The sequence below is a fragment of the Somniosus microcephalus genome, chromosome 21 (genome assembly GCF_052327205.1).
Source record: "Somniosus microcephalus isolate GS21.2 chromosome 21, FLI_Smic_1.0, whole genome shotgun sequence".
Taxonomy (NCBI): Eukaryota; Metazoa; Chordata; class Chondrichthyes; order Squaliformes; family Somniosidae; genus Somniosus; species Somniosus microcephalus.
The window spans coordinates 75,280,015-75,299,544 of NC_141007.1; the positions used below are offsets into that span (position 1 = coordinate 75,280,015).

The 19,530-nt window shown below is 51.1% G+C and overlaps 1 protein-coding gene across 2 annotated transcripts in view; it reads right to left on the reverse strand.

Annotated features, from left to right (window-relative positions):
* LOC147102982 (carbonic anhydrase-related protein 10) overlaps positions 1-19,530 on the reverse strand; it is a 908,938-nt gene that overhangs the window by 21,841 nt on the left and 867,567 nt on the right. For both annotated transcript variants that reach the window (XM_085964066.1, XM_085964067.1), the window contains exon 8: positions 1,487-1,661. In XM_085964066.1, the coding sequence (XP_085820192.1) occupies positions 1,487-1,661 (175 nt within the window). The remainder of the gene's footprint in view (positions 1-1,486; positions 1,662-19,530) is intronic.

The window sequence follows — 19,530 nt, forward strand, 5'->3', positions numbered from 1 at the left end:
ACGGTGTCGGGGTACAGTGACGGGGTACAGTGTCGGGGTACAGTGGCTGGGTACATTGTTGGGGTACAGTGATTGGGTACAGTGTTGGGGTACAGTGCCGGGGTACAGTGTTGGGGTACAGTGTCGTGCAGCATTGGGGTACAGTGACTGGGTACAGTGACGGGATACAGTGTCGGGGTACAGTGACGGGGTACAGTGTTGGGGTACATTGTCGGGTTACAGTGTCGGGTTACAGTGTCGGGGTACAGTGTCGGGGTACAGTGACTGGGTACAGTGTCGGGGTACAGTGTCGGGGTACAGTGTCGGGGTACAGTGTCGGGGTACAGTGACTGGGTACAGTATCAGGGTACAGTGTTGGGTTACAGCGACTGGGTACAGTGACTGGGTACAGTGTCGGGGTACAGTGTCGGGGTACAGTGACTGGGTACAGTGTCGGGATACAGTGTCGGGATACAGTGTCGGGGTACAGTGTCGGGGTACAGTGTCGGGGTACCGTGTCGGGCTACAGTGTCGGGCTACAGTGTCAGGATATAGTGACTGGGTACAGTGACTAGGTACAGTGTCGGGGTACAGTGACGGGGTACAGTGTCGGGGTACAGTGGCTGGGTACATTGTTGGGGTACAGTGATTGGGTACAGTGTTGGGGTACAGTGCCGGGGTACAGTGTTGGGGTACAGTGTCGTGCAGCATTGGGGTACAGTGACTGGGTACAGTGACGGGATACAGTGTCGGGGTACAGTGACGGGGTACAGTGTTGGGGTACATTGTCGGGTTACAGTGTCGGGTTACAGTGTCGGGGTACAGTGTCGGGGTACAGTGTCGGGGTACAGTGACTGGGTACAGTGTCGGGATACAGTGTCGGGGTACAGTGTCGGGGTACAGTGTCGGGGTACAGTGTCGGGGTACAGTGTCGGGGTACAGTGACCGGGTACAGTGACCGGGTACAGTATCAGGGTACAGTGTTGGGTTACAGCGACTGGGTACAGTGACTGGGTACAGTGTCGGGGTACAGTGACTGGGTACAGTGTTGGGGTACAGTGTCGGGGTACAGTGTAGGGGTACAGTGTCAGGATAGAGGGACTGGGTACAGTGTCGGGGTACAGTGATAGGGTACAGTGTCGGGGTACAGAGGCTGGGTACAGTGTCGGGGCGCAGTGACTGGGTACAGTGTCGGGGTACAGCGTCGGGGTACAGTGACTGGACACAGTGTCGAGGTACAGTGTCGGGGTACAGTGTCGGGGTACAGCGTCGAGGTACAGTGACTGGACACAGTGTCGAGGTACAGTGTCGGGGTACAGTGACGGAGTACAGTTTCGGGATACAGTTTTGGGGTACAGTGTCGGGGTACAGTGTCAGGGTACAGTGACTGGATACAGTGTCGGGGTGAAGTGTCGGGGTACAGTGTCGGCGTACAGTGTTGGGGTACAGTTGCGAGCTGGTCCCGTGGCTGGCTGTGTACAGGAGGAGTATACCTGGGCGCTCTCACCTCGATACTGCAGCTTCTGAGCTCTGTTGTTGGGACAGTCCTTTCCCTGGAGGCTGAAGTTGATGTTTGTCCGGATACAGCGGTTATTGAGGGGTTGCACTGGTCTGAAGTTATCACTCATGCTAAGGAATATCTGTGATGGCTGATTTTGACTCAAAAGTCTTAAGGAATGCATCTGAAAGATCAAGAAAGAGGGAATTGTTATTTGTATATGTTTCTCACTGGGGTACAGTTCCACAGACACTGACTCTCACTGGGGTACAGTTCTACAGACACTGACTCTCACTGGGGTACAGTTCCACAGACACTGACTCGCACTGGGGTACAGTTACACAGACACTGACTCTCACAGGGGTACAGTTCCACAGGCACTGACTCTCACTGGGGTACAGTTCCACAGACACTGACTCTCACTGGGGTACAGTTCCACAGGCACTGACTCTCACTGGGGTACAGTTCCACAGACACTGACTCGCACTGGGGTACAGTTCCACAGACACTGACTCTCACTGGGGTACAGTTCCACAGGCACTGACTCTCACTGGGGTACAGTTCCACAGACACTGACTCTAACTGGGGTACAGTTCCACAGACACTGACTCTCACTGGGGTACATTTCCACAAACACTGACTCTCACTGGGGTACAGTTCCACAGACACTGACTCTCACTGGGGCACAGTTCCACAGGCACTGACTCTCACTGGGGTACAGTGCCACAGACACTGACTCTTACAAGGGTACAGTTCCACAAACACTGACTCTCACTGGGGTACAGTTCCACAGACACTGACTCTCACTGGGGTACAGTTCCACAGGCACTGACTCTCACTGGGGTACAGTTCACCAGACACTGACTCTCACTGGGGTACAGTTCCACAGACACTGACACTCACTGGGGTACAGTTCCACAGACACTGACTCTCACTGGGGTACAGTTCCACAGACACTGACTCTCACTGGGGTACAGTTCCACAGACACTGACTCTCACTGGGGTACAGTTCTACAGGGATCAATGAATCTTTTTTGGAAGCGTAGTTACTGTGGTTATGTAGCAATGTGATGTTGATCATTTAATCTATTTTTGGTGATGATGGTTTAACGTCTCATCTGAAAGATGGCACCTCCACCAGTGCAGCACTCCCTCAGTATTGCACAGCTCCAGCTTCTCCTGTTTCTCCACATAACTGAAGTCCCTCATCCCTGGTACCAATTGGGTAAATCTCCTCTGCCCCCTCTGCAAGGCCACGACATCCTTCCTAAAGTGCGGTGCCCAGAATTGAACCCAATACTCCAGCTGAGACCTAACCAGTGATTTATAAAGGTTTAGCACGACTTCCTTGCTTTTGTGCTTTATTCCTCCATTAATAAAGCCAAGGATCCCGTGTGCTTTTTAACAGCCTTCTCACCTTGTCCGGCCACCTGCAATGATTTGTGTACGTTCACCCCCGGGTCTCTCACTTCCTGCACCCCCTTTAGAATTGTTCCCTTTAGTTTATATTGCCTCTCCTCGTTCTTCCTACCAAAATACATCACTTCACACTTCTCTGTGTTAAATTCCATCTGCCATGTGTCTGCCCATTTCACCAGTCTGTCTGTGTCCTCCTGAAGTCTGTTACTATCCACATCATTGTTTACTACATTTCCGAGTTTCACGCCATCTGCAAACTTTGAAATAATGCCCCGTGTACCCAAGTCCAGGTCATTAATATATATCAAAAAGAGCAGTGGTCCCAACACCGACCCCTGGGGGACACCTCTGTAAACCTCCCTCCAGTCTGAGAAACAACCGTTCACCGCTACTCTCTGCTTTCTGTCCCTGAGCCGATTTTGTATCCGTGCTGCCACTGTCCCTTTAATCCCATGGACTTCAATTTTGCTCACAAGTCAATTATGTGGTGTGATATCTTGGGACACTGCCTATATATACACAAATGCACAACATGGCTTCCGGTAAGAATTGTACCGCCCATGTGCTTCATTATTATATACATAAGTAGTCACCAGATGGCACTATTACATGTGGTACTTTTTCAAGCGTCTTTTGAAAGTCTATCTACATAACATCAACCACACTACCCTGATCCACCCTCTCCATTACTTCATCACAGAAAGACAATTAAAACATTGCAAATACTCGGCGGAGGCTGAAGGAGATTGCTTTACTGTGCCTCTGTGACAATGTACGTACAACGTGCATTCTTAACTTTTATACAATTGCATTGTGAGAATCAATGTGCCAAGAAATTACATCGCATTACATAGATGTTCTGCGTGGATTAACGCCAGGTAAAATAGCCCATTTGCTAATCTTCATATCACAGCCAAAGTCATCATTCATTCAGTAGGACTAAACCAACAGAAATAATTTGCGGCAGTGATTACTCTTCAAGCGGTTGCTGCTGTCTGCAGATTAACCAGTCAGGTTCAGGGATCAAGCACAACAACTCGGACTTATATCGTGCCTCTAACCAAGGAAAATAGCCCCAGCAGCTTCACTAAAGGGTAATCCGACAAAAATCAACACCAAACCAAGAAGGAGGTATTAGGAGGCGGTCGTAGAGGTGAGTTTTAAAGATCGTGTTTAAAGGTGGAGGGAGAGGTGGAGTCCACTAGGTTTCTGTACAGTGGGAGTGAATGGGAAGGGGTTTGGTCCATTGGGATTCTGTGCAGTGGGAGTGAATGGGAAGGGGTTTGGTCCATTGGGATTCTGTACAATGGGAGTGAATGGGAAGGGGTTTGGTCCATTGGGATTCTGTGCAGTGGGAGTGAATGGGAAGGGGTTTGGTCCATTGGGATTCTGTACAATGGGAGTGAATGGGAAGGGGTTTGGTCCATTGGGATTCTGTACAATGGGAGTGAATGGGAAGGGGTTTGGTCCATTGGGATTCTGTACAATGGGAGTGAATGGGAAGGGGTTTGGTCCATTGGGATTCTGTACAATGGGAGTGAATGGGAAGGGGTTGGGTGCATCGGGATTCTGTACAGTGGGAGTGACTGGGAAGGGGTTTGGTCCATTGGGATTCTGTACAATGAGAGTGAATGGGAAGGGGTTTGGTTCATTGGGATTCTAGAATGGGAGTGAATGGGAAGGGGTTTGGTCCACGGGGATTCTCTACAATGGGAGTGAATGGGAAGGGGTTGGATCCATTGGGATTCTGTAGAATGGGAGTAACTGGGAAGGGGTTTGGTTCATTGGGATTTTAGAATGGGAGTGAATGGGAAGGGGTTTGGTCCACTGGGATTCTCTACAATGGGAGTGAATGGGAAGGGGTTGGATCCATTGGGATTCTGTAGAATGGGAGTAACTGGGAAGGGGTTTGGTTCATTGGGATTATGGAATGGGAGTGAATGGGAAGGGGTTTGGTCCACTGGGATTCTCTACAATGGGAGTGAATGGGAAGGGGTTTGGTCCACTGGGATTCTAGAATGGGAGTGAATGGGAAGGAGTTTGGATCTTTTGGAACTCTATGCAATGGGGGATGTTTCTGATTGAACTCAATGCTTTGATGAGAATGATGTTTGAATCGGGTTTGTGTTGAATGGGTAGTGGCTGTTCGCATTAACTGTGATGTCTCAGTTAAGAATTCAACATGAAAACCCTTTTAATGTTGGTGGTGATGCGAGAGACAGGTGAGTAGCTGGTGCGTGGTGCGTCACAGTGATGTTCACAGAGTGTAACAACCAGTTCTGGCATTGCTAAAACGGAATAAAAATACGACATGATTCATGGGATCGTACAAGGATTTTCGATATAGAGCCAAAATATCTGACACACTGTCAACAAGAATAGACTTCATGGGAAAGTAGAGGTATTGCAGGGGATTTACATGGTATCTCTTTCAAAGATAAAAACACCAAAACAAAGCACTCAACCATTGCAGGGTAAACAAAACAAAGGTAAACAGAATCAACCCACCATCAATGTCCGAAAGTGACCAGAGACACAATCAACTCACCATCAATGTCTGAGAGTGACCAGAGACAGAATCAACTCACCATCAATGTCCGAGAGTGACCAGAGACAGAATCAACTCACCATCAATGTCCGAGAGTCACCAGAGACAGAATCAACTCATCATCAATGTCCGAGAGTGACCAGAGACAGAATCAACTCACCATCAATGTCCGAGAGTGACCAGAGACAGAATCAACCCACCATCAATGTCCGAGAGTGACCAGAGACAGAATCAACCCACCATCAATGTCCGAGAGTGACCAGAGACAGAATCAACTCATCATCAATGTCCGAGAGTGACCAGAGACAGAATCAACCCACCATCAATGTCCGAGAGTGACCAGAGGCAGAATCAACTCATCATCAATGTCCGAGAGTGACCAGAGACAGAATCAACCCGCCATCAACGTCCGAGAGTGACCAGAGACAGAATCAACCCGCCATCAATGTCCGAGAGTGACCAGAGACAGAATCAACTCACCATCAATGTCCGAGAGTGACCAGAGACAGAATCAACCCACCATCAATGTCCGAGAGTGACCAGAGACAGAATCAACCCACCATCAATGTCCGAGAGTGACCAGAGACGGAATCAACTCACCATCAATGTCCGAGAGTGACCAGAGACAGAATCAACCCACCATCAATGTCCGAGAGTGACCAGAGACAGAATCAACTCACCATCAATGTCCGAGAGTGACCAGAGACAGAATCAACCCACCATCAAAGTCCGAGAGTGACCAGAGACAGAATCAACCCACCATCAATGTCCGAGAGTGACCAGAGACAGAATCAACTCATCATCAATGTCCGAGAGTGACCAGAGACAGAATCAACTCGCCATCAATGTCCGAGAGTGACCAGAGACAGAATCAACTCACCATCAATGTCCGAGAGTGACCAGAGACAGAATCAACTCATCATCAATGTCCGAGAGTGACCAGAGACAGAATCAACCCACCATCAATGTCCGAGAGTGACCAGAGACAGAATCAACTCATCATCAATGTCCGAGAGTGACCAGAGACAGAATCAACTCATCATCAATGTCCGAGAGTGACCAGAGACAGAATCAACCCACCATCAATGTCCGAGAGTGACCAGAGACAGAATCAACTCACCATCAATGTCCGAGAGTGACCAGAGACAGAATCAACCCACCATCAATGTCCGAGAGTGACCAGAGACAGAATCAACTCATCATCAATGTCCGAGAGTGACCAGAGACAGAATCAACTCACCATCAATGTCCAAGAGTGACCAGAGACAGAATCAACCCACCATCAATGTCCGAGAGTGACCAGAGACAGAATCAACTCATCATCAATGTCCGAGAGTGACCAGAGACAGAATCAACTCGCCATCAATGTCCGAGAGTGACCAGAGACAGAATCAACTCACCATCAATGTCCGAGAGTGACCAGAGACAGAATCAACTCACCATCAATGTCCGAGAGTGACCAGAGACAGAATCAACCCAACATCAATGTCCGAGAGTGACCAGAGACAGAATCAACTCACCATCAATGTCCGAGAGTGACCAGAGACAGAATCAACCCAACATCAATGTCCGAGAGTGACCAGAGACAGAATCAACTCACCATCAATGTCCGAGAGTGACCAGAGACAGAATCAACTCGCCATCAATGTCCGAGAGTGACCAGAGACAGAATCAACCCACCATCAATGTCCGAGAGTGACCAGAGACAGAATCAACTCGCCATCAATGTCCGAGAGTGACCAGAGACAGAATCAACCCACCATCAATGTCCGAGAGTGACCAGAGACAGAATCAACCCACCATCAATGTCCGAGAGTGACCAGAGACAGAATCAACTCACCATCAATGTCCGAGAGTGACCAGAGACAGAATCAACTCACCATCAATGTCCGAGAGTGACCAGAGACAGAATCAACTCACCATCAATGTCCGAGAGTGACCAGAGACAGAATCAACTCACCATCAATGTCCGAGAGTGACCAGAGACAGAATCAACTCACCATCAACGGGGGGAAAAAATGGGGGAGCTCAGGGCTGCAGTGGCCTAAACGTGCCTTGTGGTGGGCCTCAGGATAGAATTACATTGAATTTACACCCACAGAAACAGGCCATTCGGCCCAACAGGCCCATGCTAGTGTTTGTGCTCCACATGAGCCTCCTCCCACCCCTACTTCACCTCACCCTATCAGCAGTCCTGCTCCTCCTCACCCTACGATTATAAGGTTTAAACTGACCTGACAGGGGTCCCCCACTGGGAGTCCGCCAGGTTTAACTGAGGGACCAACTGGGGCGGAGTCTTTGCTCCGTATCCCGTTATAATTGGACTGGGGTTCAAATGACATCATTGGACCCCAATTGACGTGTTCACCAGACTCCCACTTGAGCCAGGCGGGCTCCCCAACCGCCCGAGGAAACAGCGGCACTAAAATGGCTGCAGGGTAGGAAAGAAATGGCAAGTCCACCGCTGGGATCTTAACCTCCGTACCCGACTCCCTCTCCGGCAGAGGGAGTTAAAATGCCCCTTTTAAGGGCAGATAGCATCCAGGGTTTAATCCTTAGCATCATAGGGGGCGAAATTCATTTCAGCCCAGCAGTAGGTGCTAGCTTTGGAAAAGTTTGAGATTTAGCGCCAGGCGCTAATGAATCTCGCTGCACGCAAAATTCAGTTTCATCGCTCAAAGAAAGGATGGGCGTGCTGAAACAAGCGCTAACGGCTTAGCTCAGCGGCGTTACATTCAAGGTGCTAAGCAATTTCAGGTGCGGTCTAATCGCCAGTCATCATTGCCACAGGCGCTTTCCAGTTCTTAAAGGGGAGGTTCATTGATGCTGCAGAACCACATTCTCAGCATTGCTGCCCATGAACCCGTGTCAGCGAGCAGGAGCAGGCCAAGTTCAAGGAGCCGGACGACTCATCCAGCTGTACTAATGGCAGAACCACACCCCAGGGAGAGAGCCCGCAGATTCTGCAATCAAGCACTGGATGCGTTGGTGTTCACTGTGGAGAGACGGAGGGCGGTGCTCTACCCGGCAAGTGGCAGTAGGCCCTGTGGAGGGAGGTTGCCCATCAGGTCTCGGGCAGCACTGAGGTCCCCAGGACCCATACACAGTGCAGGAAGAAATTTAACAACCTCACTTGGGTGATCAGCGTGAGTTAATGCTTCAACAAATGCTACATACCATCGTCTGCACCACAGTCTGCACACACTGCCCAGAGCATCACACCCCCCAGCACTCACCCACCAACAATTTCTACCTGCCAACACTCACACCCACCTCTCACACATTGCACACAATGACTGCTATTCAACTATGGCAGGCGCATCACCCAAACACATTGCTCCACACTCACTCGCAAACTTTCCTTTCTCTTGCAGGCCAAGGTGGCTCACAACAGGAGGGATCAGGCGGGCGACAAGCCGACACCCAACCACTGTCTGCGCTGGAGAATAGATTGCTGCTGATTATTGGGCACCAGGTGGTGGGCGCCGTGCCCTTGGGGACAACGGTATGTTCATCCGTACTCCTTCTCTCATCCCACATCCCCCTCACCCCACAAGCGTTTCGCACTTTCCAGCTAACCATGCTGTCGCTATGCATTTCTCCCTTCCTGCCCCCCTTCCCTCACCTTAACCCGACTCTTGTGCCTCTATGGTTTCAGATAATGGGCAAGTACCTGAGCAGCCTGTCCCTGAGGGCACTGTAGAGAGCGAGGTGGGAGAAGAGGAGGAGGAAGAACACACCGCGTCACTGCATGTCTCACCCGCAGGCACCAGCTCAGATACTGGGACTATGCGTTCTTTAGAGGCTAGTATAGTAGCGGGATCTGCGCAGGGTGAGGCACCGGGGGCAAGCGGGCTGCAGCAAGGCCAGGGGAATAGGGTAGCTCGGGGGCCAGCTCCCCGGAGGGCGAGTTCATGCGTGAGTTCTGCTGCACAGGACTCGGATGAGGACGTCGATGGGGAGGCGTTTAGAAGAAGGGTGATGGGCATGCACACGGCGATGATAGGTGCAATGGCAAGGGTGCCCGAGGGCCTCTCGGCAATAATAAGGAGCATGGAAGAGTCCGCCTCCAACATTGCACAAGGCTCTGCACACACCATGGAGCCCATCATTTCCAGTCTGCAAAGGATAGTCGACTCCCAGAGAGACTGTGGCGACCCAGACCTGATGCCGCGTGTGATGGGCGATCTGGCAGCTTCCATTGCAGCACAGGCGGAAGCGACGCAACGTCTTAGTGCTGTAATGCAATCTACGGTTACTGCCATCGAGTCTCAGACTGCTCTCATGCAGTCTCGGCTTGGTGCCACGCAAGCTCTGACTGCTGCCATCGTGGCTGGGTCTACCACCATCGACCGGGGCTTTCAGGGTGTCACAGCAGGCCAGCAATGTGTGCTCCAACAGATGGCTAGGGATGCTGAGTTGCTGCCCCGGGGGAGTGGCAGTGGGTCAGTGGAGCAGGAACCTGCTGTCCTCGCCCAGGATGACAGCATTCCTGCTCCCACCACTGCCACTCCGCCATTGCACTTGTCGCTGCCCATCAGCTAACCAGCCCAGACTGCCGCCGCACAGCCTGAGGTGATGCAGTCTACAGCCAGGCCTTCCAGGCCCAGAGCTGGTCGAGGGCGTCCTGCAAGGCCATCTGAAGTCTCCCACACGGACACTCAGCAGCCTTCCACCAGCCCTGCTGCAGCCACTGGGCCAACACTGCGTAGGAGCACCAGAGTAAGCAAAGGCACAGTAACGACAGGCACTAAGGGATTGTGTAAGGGTGAAGAGTTAATATTTTTGTTGTAAATGTGTTCAATGATTATTGATAAATGTATTAATTCACTTCGGATCATTTTGTACTGTCTCTCATTTCAGCTTTGCACGGTGACATGGCCTGCGACGGATAGAATGACAGGGATGTGGTGAGCAATGGGGATCTGGGGCTGAATTTACTGGAACCGCAGTCTGATGAGGCGATCATGGACCGCCCCTTCCAGAAGGTCGATTGAGTGGCTGCCTCCTCCCTCGCTCCTGTTCCTCCTCCTCCTCACCCTCTTCCTCCTCCTGAGGTGGTCCCGCAATCCCTGGTGGGAAGGGCTGGGCCCTCATGGTGGCCAGATTTTGGAGCATGCAGCAGACCTCCACGAAATGTGATACCCACTCAGCCGAGTACTGGAGGGCTCCTCCTGAGTGGTCAAGGCAGCGGAACTGTTGCTTGAGCACCCCGATGGTCTGCTTGATGATGTTCCTGGTGGCAGAATGGCTCTCATTATACGAGTGCTGGGCAGGAGTGTTGGGGAGTCATGAGCCAAGTGGAGAGCGGATAGCCCTTGTCTCTGACCAGCCAGCCGTGAGCTTGATGTGATGGCTGGAAGAATGCTGGCACACCGGTCTGGCACAGGATGAAGGTATCGTGGCTGCTGCCAGGATAGCGGGCATTGACGGTGAGGATTCACTGTCTGTGGTCGCACACCAACTGGACATTAAGTGAGTGGTAGCCTTTGCGGTTACGGAAGATCTCAGGATTGTTATGTGGTGCCCGCGAAGCCACGTGGGTGCAGTCAATGGCACCCTGCGTCATAGGGAAGCCCGCTATCCTGGCAAAGCCACGTGAGTGCAGTTGATGGCACCCTGCACCATGGGGAATCTCGCTATCCTGGCAAAGTCACTTGCATGCTTGTCCTGCTTCTCTTTGGTGATGAGGAAGCTGTAGCGCGCCTCTGTGACCTCCCGGATTCAGTGATGAATGGCGAACTGCGAGATGTTAGCTATGTCTCCTGTTGCAGACTGGAAGGATCCGCTGGTGAAGAAATTGAGGACCACAGTGACCTTGACTGCCACTGAGAGAGCCGTCCTCATCCTGATCTGAGGCTGGAGGTCTGGCTGCAGGAGGTGGCAGAGTTCTGTGACCACCTCCTTTCTGAAGCTCGTGGCTTAATTGAAGGCAGGAGAAGTGATGTCGGAAGACCCTAGGTCGGTAAGGCCCCCTGTTGAGAGCCCTGATGGCCCTCCTCCTCCCTCTGCGCACATGTTCCAGTCTTTCTCGCTGCCTCTGCTCCCTCCGCAGTAGATCCCGGAGGGTGGGGTCGACTGTCAGTACAACCCCCATTAATGTAAGGAAGTGCAGCACTTTGAAATTTTGTGAGAATAAATGTAACTAACTTTTAGAAGCTGCAACACTCAGGAGACTAAAGAACCTTTGAATGACTGAATTCGACTCTTGAACTATTTCAGACTGACAAGGAAGCAGTGAGACTGCACTAACCTGACAGCTGCGACTCATTACTCATGATCCCTTTAAGTAATGCCCCTAGAGCTGGGATCCGACTGCTTGTTGCCTCCTCTCCCTGTCGCTGTCAGGACTAGGCGCTAAGGCAGGGAGCGACAATGCATTTTGCAGTTCAGGCGCCCAGTGAGCGTTGCACGCTCACTGACGTCACGATCTGCCTGGCGCTGAAGTGCCCGGCGCTAACTCCTAGCGACGGTGCTACGGGGGGGAAGGGGGAATTTGGCATGTGGCACTGGATACGCCTCACAGTGGCGCTACAGCCTCAGCTCTCCGTTAGTGCCCCTGCCGGGCGTCAAGCTACCGAATTTCTCCCCCATAGAATCTTACAGCACAGAAGGAGGCTATTTGGCTCGTCGTGCCTGCGCCGGCTCATTGGTAGAGCTCAATTTAATCCCACTCACCCAGCTCTGTCCCCAGAACCCTGCAAATTAATCCTCTTCAAGTACATGTCCAATTGCTTTTTGAAACTTCCTGTGGAATCTGATTCCACCAGCCCTTCAGGTCGTGTGTTCCAGATCATCATAACCCTCTGTGTGAAGAAATTTCTCCTCACTTCCCCTCTAGTCCTTTTGCCAATTATTTTAAATCTGTTACCGACCCACTTAACAGAGGAAACAGTTTCTCCCAACTTGCTCAATCAAATCCCCTCATAATTTTGAATACCTCGATTAGGTCTCCCCTTGCTTTGTGTTGGGTTAGTTGCCCTCAGTATCCCTGGAGGGGGCAAATCACCCGGGGCCTTCTAGTCTTGACCGCTATAGAGGCAGCTCCTGGAGATGTGTGGATCTCGGCTGAGGAAGGGTCTGATTCAGGGGGTTATAGATTGACACCTTCCCACAAACAGCAATGAGATAATGACCAGATAATCTGTTTTTTAGTGTCGGTTGATGGATAAATGTTAGCCCGGGACACCGGGGATAACTCCCCTGCTCTTCTTCGAATAGTGGCCGTGGGATCTTTTGTGTCCATCTGAGAGAGCAGACAGGGCCTCGGTTTAATGCCTCATCCGAAAGACGGCATCTCCGACAGTGCGGCGCTCCCTCAGTACTGCCCCTCCGACAGTGCAGAGCTCCCTCAGTACTGCCCCTCCGACAGTGCAGCTCTCCCTCAGTACTGCCCCTCCGACAGTGCAGCGCTCCCTCAATACTGCCCCTCCGACAGCACGGCGCTCCGTCAGTACTGACCCTCCGACAGTGCAGCGCTCCCTCAGTACTGCCCATCCGACAGTGCAACGCTCCCTCAGTACTGCCCCACCGACAGTGCAGCACTTCCTCAGTACTGCCCCTCCGAAAGTGCAACGCTCCCTCAGTACTGCCCCACCGACAGTGCAGCACTCCCTCAGTACTGTCCCTCCGACAGTGCGGCGCTCCCTCAGTACTGCCCCTCCGACAGTGCAGCACTCCCTCAGTACTGACCCTCCGACAGTGCAGCACTCCCTCAGCACTGACCCTCCGACAGTGCAGCACTCCCTCAGTACTGACCCTCCGACAGTGCAGCTCTCCCTCAGTACTGCCCCTCAGACAGTGCAGCGCTCCCTCAGTACTGCCCCTCCGACAGTGCAGCACTCCCTCAGTACTGCCCCTCCGACAGTACGGCGCTCCCTCAGTACTGCCCCTCCGACAGTGCAGCACTCCCTCAGTACTGCCCCTCCGAAAGTGCAGCGCTCCCTCAGTACTGCCCCTCCGACAGTGCAGCGCTCCCTCAGGACTGCCCCTCTGACAGTGCAGCGCTGCCTCAGTACTGACCCTCCGACAGTGCAGCACTCGCTCAGTACTGCCCCGCCGACAGTGCAGAGCTCACTCAGTACTGACCCTCCGACAGTGCAGTGCTCCCTCAGTACTGCCACTCCGACAGTGCAGCGCTCCCTCAGTACTGACCCTCCAACAGTGCAGCACTCCCTCAGTACTGACCCTCCGACAGTGCAGTGCTCCCTCAGTACTGCCCCTCCGACAGTGCAGCACTCCCTTAGTACTGCCCCTCCGACAGTGCAGCGCTCCCTCAGTACTGACCCTCCAGCAGTGCAGAGCTCACTCAGCACTGCCCATCTGACAGTGCAGCGCTCCCTCAGTGCTGCCCCTCCGACAGTGCAGCTCTCCCTCAGTACTGCCCCTCCGACAGTGCAGTGCTCCCTCAGTACTGCCCCTCCGACAGTGCAGTGCTCCCTCAGTACTGCCCCTCCGACAGTGCGGCGCTCCCTCAGTACTGCCCCTCCGACAGTGCAGCGCTCCCTCAATACTGCCTCTCCGGCAGTGCAGCGCTCCACCTGTACTGCCCCTCTGACAGTGCAGCGCTCCCTCAGTACTGACTCTCCGACAGTGCAGCGCTCCCTCAATACTGCCCCTCCAACAGTGCAGCGCTCCCTCAGTACTGCCCCTCCGACAGTGCAGCGCTCCCTCAGTACTGCCCCTCTGACAGTGCTGTGCTCCCTCAGTACTGCCCCTCCGACAGTGCAGCACTCCCTCAGTACTGCCCCTCCGACAGTGCGGCGCTCCCTCACTACTGCCCCTCCGACAGTGCAGCGCTCCCTCAGTACTGCCCCTCCGACAGTGCAGTGCTCCCTCAGTAATGCCCCTCCGACAGTGCAGCGCTCACTCAGTACTGACCCTCCGACAGTGCAGCGCTCCCTCAGTACTGCCCCTCCGACAGTATGGCGCTCCCTCAGTACTGACCCTCCGACAGTGCAGCACTCCCTCAGTACTTCCCCTCCGACAGTACGGCGCTCCCTCAGTACTGACCCTCCGACAGTGCAGCACTCCCTCAGTACTGCCCCTGCGACAATGCAGCGCTCCATCAGTACTGCCCCTCCGACAGTGCAGCGCTCCCTCAGTACTGCCCCTCCGACAGTGCAGCGCTCCCTCTGTACTGCCCCTCCGACAGTGCAGCGCTCCCTCAGTACTGCCCCTCCGACAGTGCGGCGCTCCCTCAGTACTGCCCCTCCGACAGTGCAGCGCTCCCTCAGTACTGACCCTCCGACAGTGCAGCGCTCGCTCAGTACTGACCCTCCAACAGTGCAGCGCTCCCTCAGTACTGACCCTCCGACAGTGCAGCACTCCCTCAGTACTGCCCCTCCGACAGTGCAGAGCTCCCTCAGTACTGCCCCTCCGACAGTGCAGCGCCCCCTCAGTACTGCCACTCCGACAGTGCAGCGTTCCCTCAATACTGACCCTCCGACAGTGCAGCACTCCCTCAGTACTGACCCTCCGACAGTGCAGTGCTCCCTCAGTACTGCCCCTCCGACAGTGCAGCACTCCCTCAGTACTGCCCCTCCGACAGTGCAGCGCTCCCTCAGTACTGACCCTCCGACAGTGCAGCACTCCCTCATTACTGACCCTCCGACAGTGCAGAACTTCCTCAGTACTGCCCCTCCATCAGTGCAGCGCTCACTCAGCACTGCCCCTCCGACAGTGCAGCGCTCCCTCAGTGCTGCCACTCCGACAGTGCAGCTCTCCCTCAGTACTGCCCCTCCGACAGTGCAGCACTCCCTCAGTACTGCCCCTTGTATTGATTTCTTTGTGGGTTCAATGAGGAGACATTTATGAAAGAGAATGTCTTTTAATCTAAAGCTTTGTTCAACTCTTTTATACAGCTTTTACAGGAGACATGATGCTGTGATGCATCTAGAACGAAACCGAAACTAAACTAACTGCCTTGCTTCTCTCGGTCACATGCCGTCTGCTGGTCAGGCACAAGCAATCAATACATGCAATCATGCTATTAAGGCATCATAATCGAACAGGCAAATACGATCTCTATTTGCTGATATCATTACATCTCCTTTTCTTAAAACAAAAGTATTTTACTTTTAACTAACAACATGTTTTCTTTGTATTAATCTGCATTTTAACTGTAACACTTAATGAACTTACATTATCATTATCATGATCAAGGTTTTTTAACCTTGCTTTGTGTGTTCACATGAAATATGTAAATACACTAGAACTTGAAGAAAGAATAAGATAACATTACTTCCTTCTATAACAATAGTCCTTAAATTTGCTCAATGAGTCTCTCAGGAGGCTTCACATGTCTTGAGGATTTTCTGATTGATTGTCCTTGAATCTGAGTTGTTGCCTCAGATGATTGGTTCTCAGCTGTGTGATCAGGTTGTTCAACAGTATCAGTCTCTTGACCTGCTGTGGCTGGTCCCATGAGAAGATCTCGATGATTTCTTCTCAGAACAGCACCCTCATCTGTCTGAATGGTGTATGATCTTGGTTGAACTTCACTCAGGACAGTTCCCTTCTGAGTCCATGTGTTTGTTTTGTCTTTCAACCATACTTGGTCACCAGTGTGGAGTTCAGGTAGGTTTTGTGTTCCTCTGTCATAGTAATACTTTTGCTTTTCTTTCTGTTGTTCTTTGAACTTCCTCACTTTCTCCCCCTCTTTTGTTTTCAGGAGGTTCTCCGGGATGGGTAGGTTTGACCTCAGCCGACGTCCCATCAGGAGTTGGGCTGGTGACATACCACACTCGAGCGGCGTTGTGCGGTATACAAGCATGCTCTGGTAGAAGTCAGTTCCACTGTCTTTTGCCTTGTACATCAGTCTTTTCACTGTCTGGACCGATTTTTCCACTAGTCCATTGGACTGTGGAAAGTGAGGACTTGACGTTGTGTGGACAAAGTCCCACTCGTTGGCAAAGTGTCGGAAACTTGCATTGTAAAACTGGGGTCCGTTGTCTGTGAAGACCTCGCTTGCCACGCCATGTCTGGAGAATATGGCTTTCATACATGTTATCACAGCATCTGCAGTGGTGGTGTGCAGTCTACAAACCTCTGGATACAGGGAGTAATAGTCTGTGACTACAAGATAGTCCTTCCCTTGACATACGAATAGGTCAGCGCCTACCTTCTGGTAAGGTCTGTCTGGTGCTGGGTGTGGCTTTAGTGGTTCTACCGGATTGCTTGCTCGATATTTCAGGCATATTGTGCAGTTTGACACCTCATTTGTCACATCTTGGTTGATTCGTGGCCAGTACATCACCTCTCGTGCTCTTTTCTTACACTTTTCGATTCCCAGATGTCCTCCATGGATCTTTTTTAGCATCTCTCTTCTCAGACTCTTTGGGATAACTATTTTACTTCCTTTGTAGATGATGTCTTCGACCACTGATAGTTCCGCCCTGCAGTTCCAGTACTCTGCTATATCAGGTGAGCAGTCTTGCTTCATGTTGGGCCATCCATCCAAGATGCTTTTTCTCAGTCGTCTCATTGTTTCATCTTTGTTTGTCTCAGTCTTTATGAGCTCCATTTTTGCATCTGCTATGGGCAGTGCACTTGTGGTCATGTCCACGTAGGCGTTCACTTTGTCATCCATTGTGGTGTTTGCGGGCTCACTTGGGTCTACAGCTCTGGACAACGTGTCTGCTGTATACATCAGCTTACCCGGTGTGTACGCAACATTCAGTGTATAGCGTTGCAGCCTGATCATCATTCTTTGTATTCTAAGCGGACAGCTATTTAGTGGCTTTTGGAACAATGCAATCAAGGGCTTATGGTCAGTCTCTACACCGATTGCTTGTCCTGCCACAAACTGGTGAAATCTTTCACAGGCGTATGTGATGCTGAGCAGCTCCTTTTCTATTTGAGCATATCGCGTCTCCTCGTCTGTCATTGAGCGCGATGCATATGCAATAGGTTCCCAGTAGTCATATTGTTGCAGAAGAACGGCACCGAGCCCACTCTGTGATGCATCTGATGATATCTTGACGGGTCTCGCTGGGTCATAAAACCTCAGAACTGGTTCCTCTGTGAGCAGTTTCTTTAGATCGCTCCATGACTTCTCATGCTCATGATTCCATTCCCATTCTATGTTCTTTTCAGTTAGTCTTCTCAGTGGCGCCATCTTTTCTGAGAGGTTGGATATGAATTTACCCATGTAGTTGATCATTCCATTAAACCTCTGCACGTCCTTTTTGCATTGTGGCTTTGGCATATTCTCAATGGCGGACACCTTTCTGGGATCTGGTCTGATGCCCTCACTGCTAAGGATATCTCCCACGAATGTCAGTTCTGTCACCCCGAGCTGGCATTTCTCTCTATTCAGCTTCAGGTTTGTTTTCCTTGTTGCTTCCAGCACTTTTTTCAGTCTCTCGTCATGCTCAGTTCTCGTGGTTCCCCATACTATGATGTCATCCATTGATGTATCAACTCCCTCCAGGTGCTCATAGATCATATGGATAGTCTTGTGATACACTTCAGGAGCTGAGGCAATGCCAAATGGTAACCTTAGGAATCTGTATCGGCCAAATGGGCTGTTGAACGTGCACAGTCTTGAACTTGCTTCGTCCAGCTTCATCTGCCAAAATCCTGATGATGCATCTAACTTGCTGAAATATTTTGCATTTGCAAACTGTGCCATGATTTCCTCACGTGTAGGAAGCTTGAAGTGCTCTCTCTTTATTGCTCTGTTTAGATCTCTTGGATCCAGGCAAATTCTGAGCTTTCCATTCTTTTTGTCCACTACGACGAGGGAACTCACCCACTCAGTTGGCTCATCTATCTTCTGAATCACGTTCAGGCTTTCCATCCTGTCCAACTCTGCCTTCAGTTGCTTTTGAAGAGCAAACGGGACTTTTCTGCATGGATGTATGACCGGTGTCATACTTTTATCTACTCTGATCGTGTGTTCTCCTGGAATGCAGCCTCGACCCTTAAATAGGTCGTTGTACTCTTTCATGAGTTCATCATAGACTGTCTCTCCTTCGCTTTCCACAACGAGGACTCTCTTTACCAGGTTCAGTCTCTCACAGGCTTTTAAACCTAGTATGGCTTGCACCTCCTTTGGCACCACGATTAATGCTAACGTGTGCTCTCTGTCCTTGTGTGTCACTTTGACAATGCATCTTCCTTTCACTGGTATATCAGTACCTGAGTATCCTGTCACTTTCACTTTGATTCCATGTATCTTTGGTCTGGGTCTAATTTTCTTAAAATCAGTCTCTGATATCACATTAACTTGTGCTCCAGTATCCAATTTAAATGGAATGTGTATGTCATTCACTTTTAGTGTCAACATCCAGTCTCTTTCTTCTTTTTTGTTTTCAGACACAACATCTACATAGAACTCCTCTATGTCGCTTTCATCTACTGCATGGACCTTGCTTTGTTGCATTTGGTTCTTGCAGCAACGGGCATAATGGTTGTTTTTGTTGCAACTATTGCATTTTTTACCATATGCTGGACACTTTTTTGGTGGATGCTGTGTACCGCATCGACTACATGTCTTTCGATTGTCCCTTTCATTTTCGTTCGCTGGCCACGCCTCTTTTTTCACATTGGCGCTCGTTTTGTTAAACGGTTTGTATCCGTTCTTTCTCACTGCATCCACATTGCAGCTATTGTCACTGAACAGCTCCTTTGCCTGCAACTTCACAGTCTCTGTAGCTTTACACAGTGCTATGGCTTTTCCCAGGTTTAGATCTTGCTCTCTTAGCAGTCTTTCCCTTAGACCATTATCTGGAATACCACACACCAGTCTGTCTTTTATCAGCGAGTCTGTCAGTCCCCCAAATTCACACGATTTGCTTCTGTTTCTCAGTTCAGTCACATACTGATCAATAGTCTCACCCGTTTTCTGTACACATGTGAAAAATCTGTGCCTCTCAAACGTCACGTTACGTTTAGGTATGCAGTAGGCCTCAAACCGTTCCATTATTTTATCTAGTTTCATTTTGTCTCCATCAACAGCGAATGTGAAGTTATTATACACCTCCAGCGCTTCATCACCCACGACATGTAAGAACAGTGACGATTTATTTTTATTACTTTTCTCGTCAGCTCCGATTGCCGCTAAATACAACTCTACACGTTG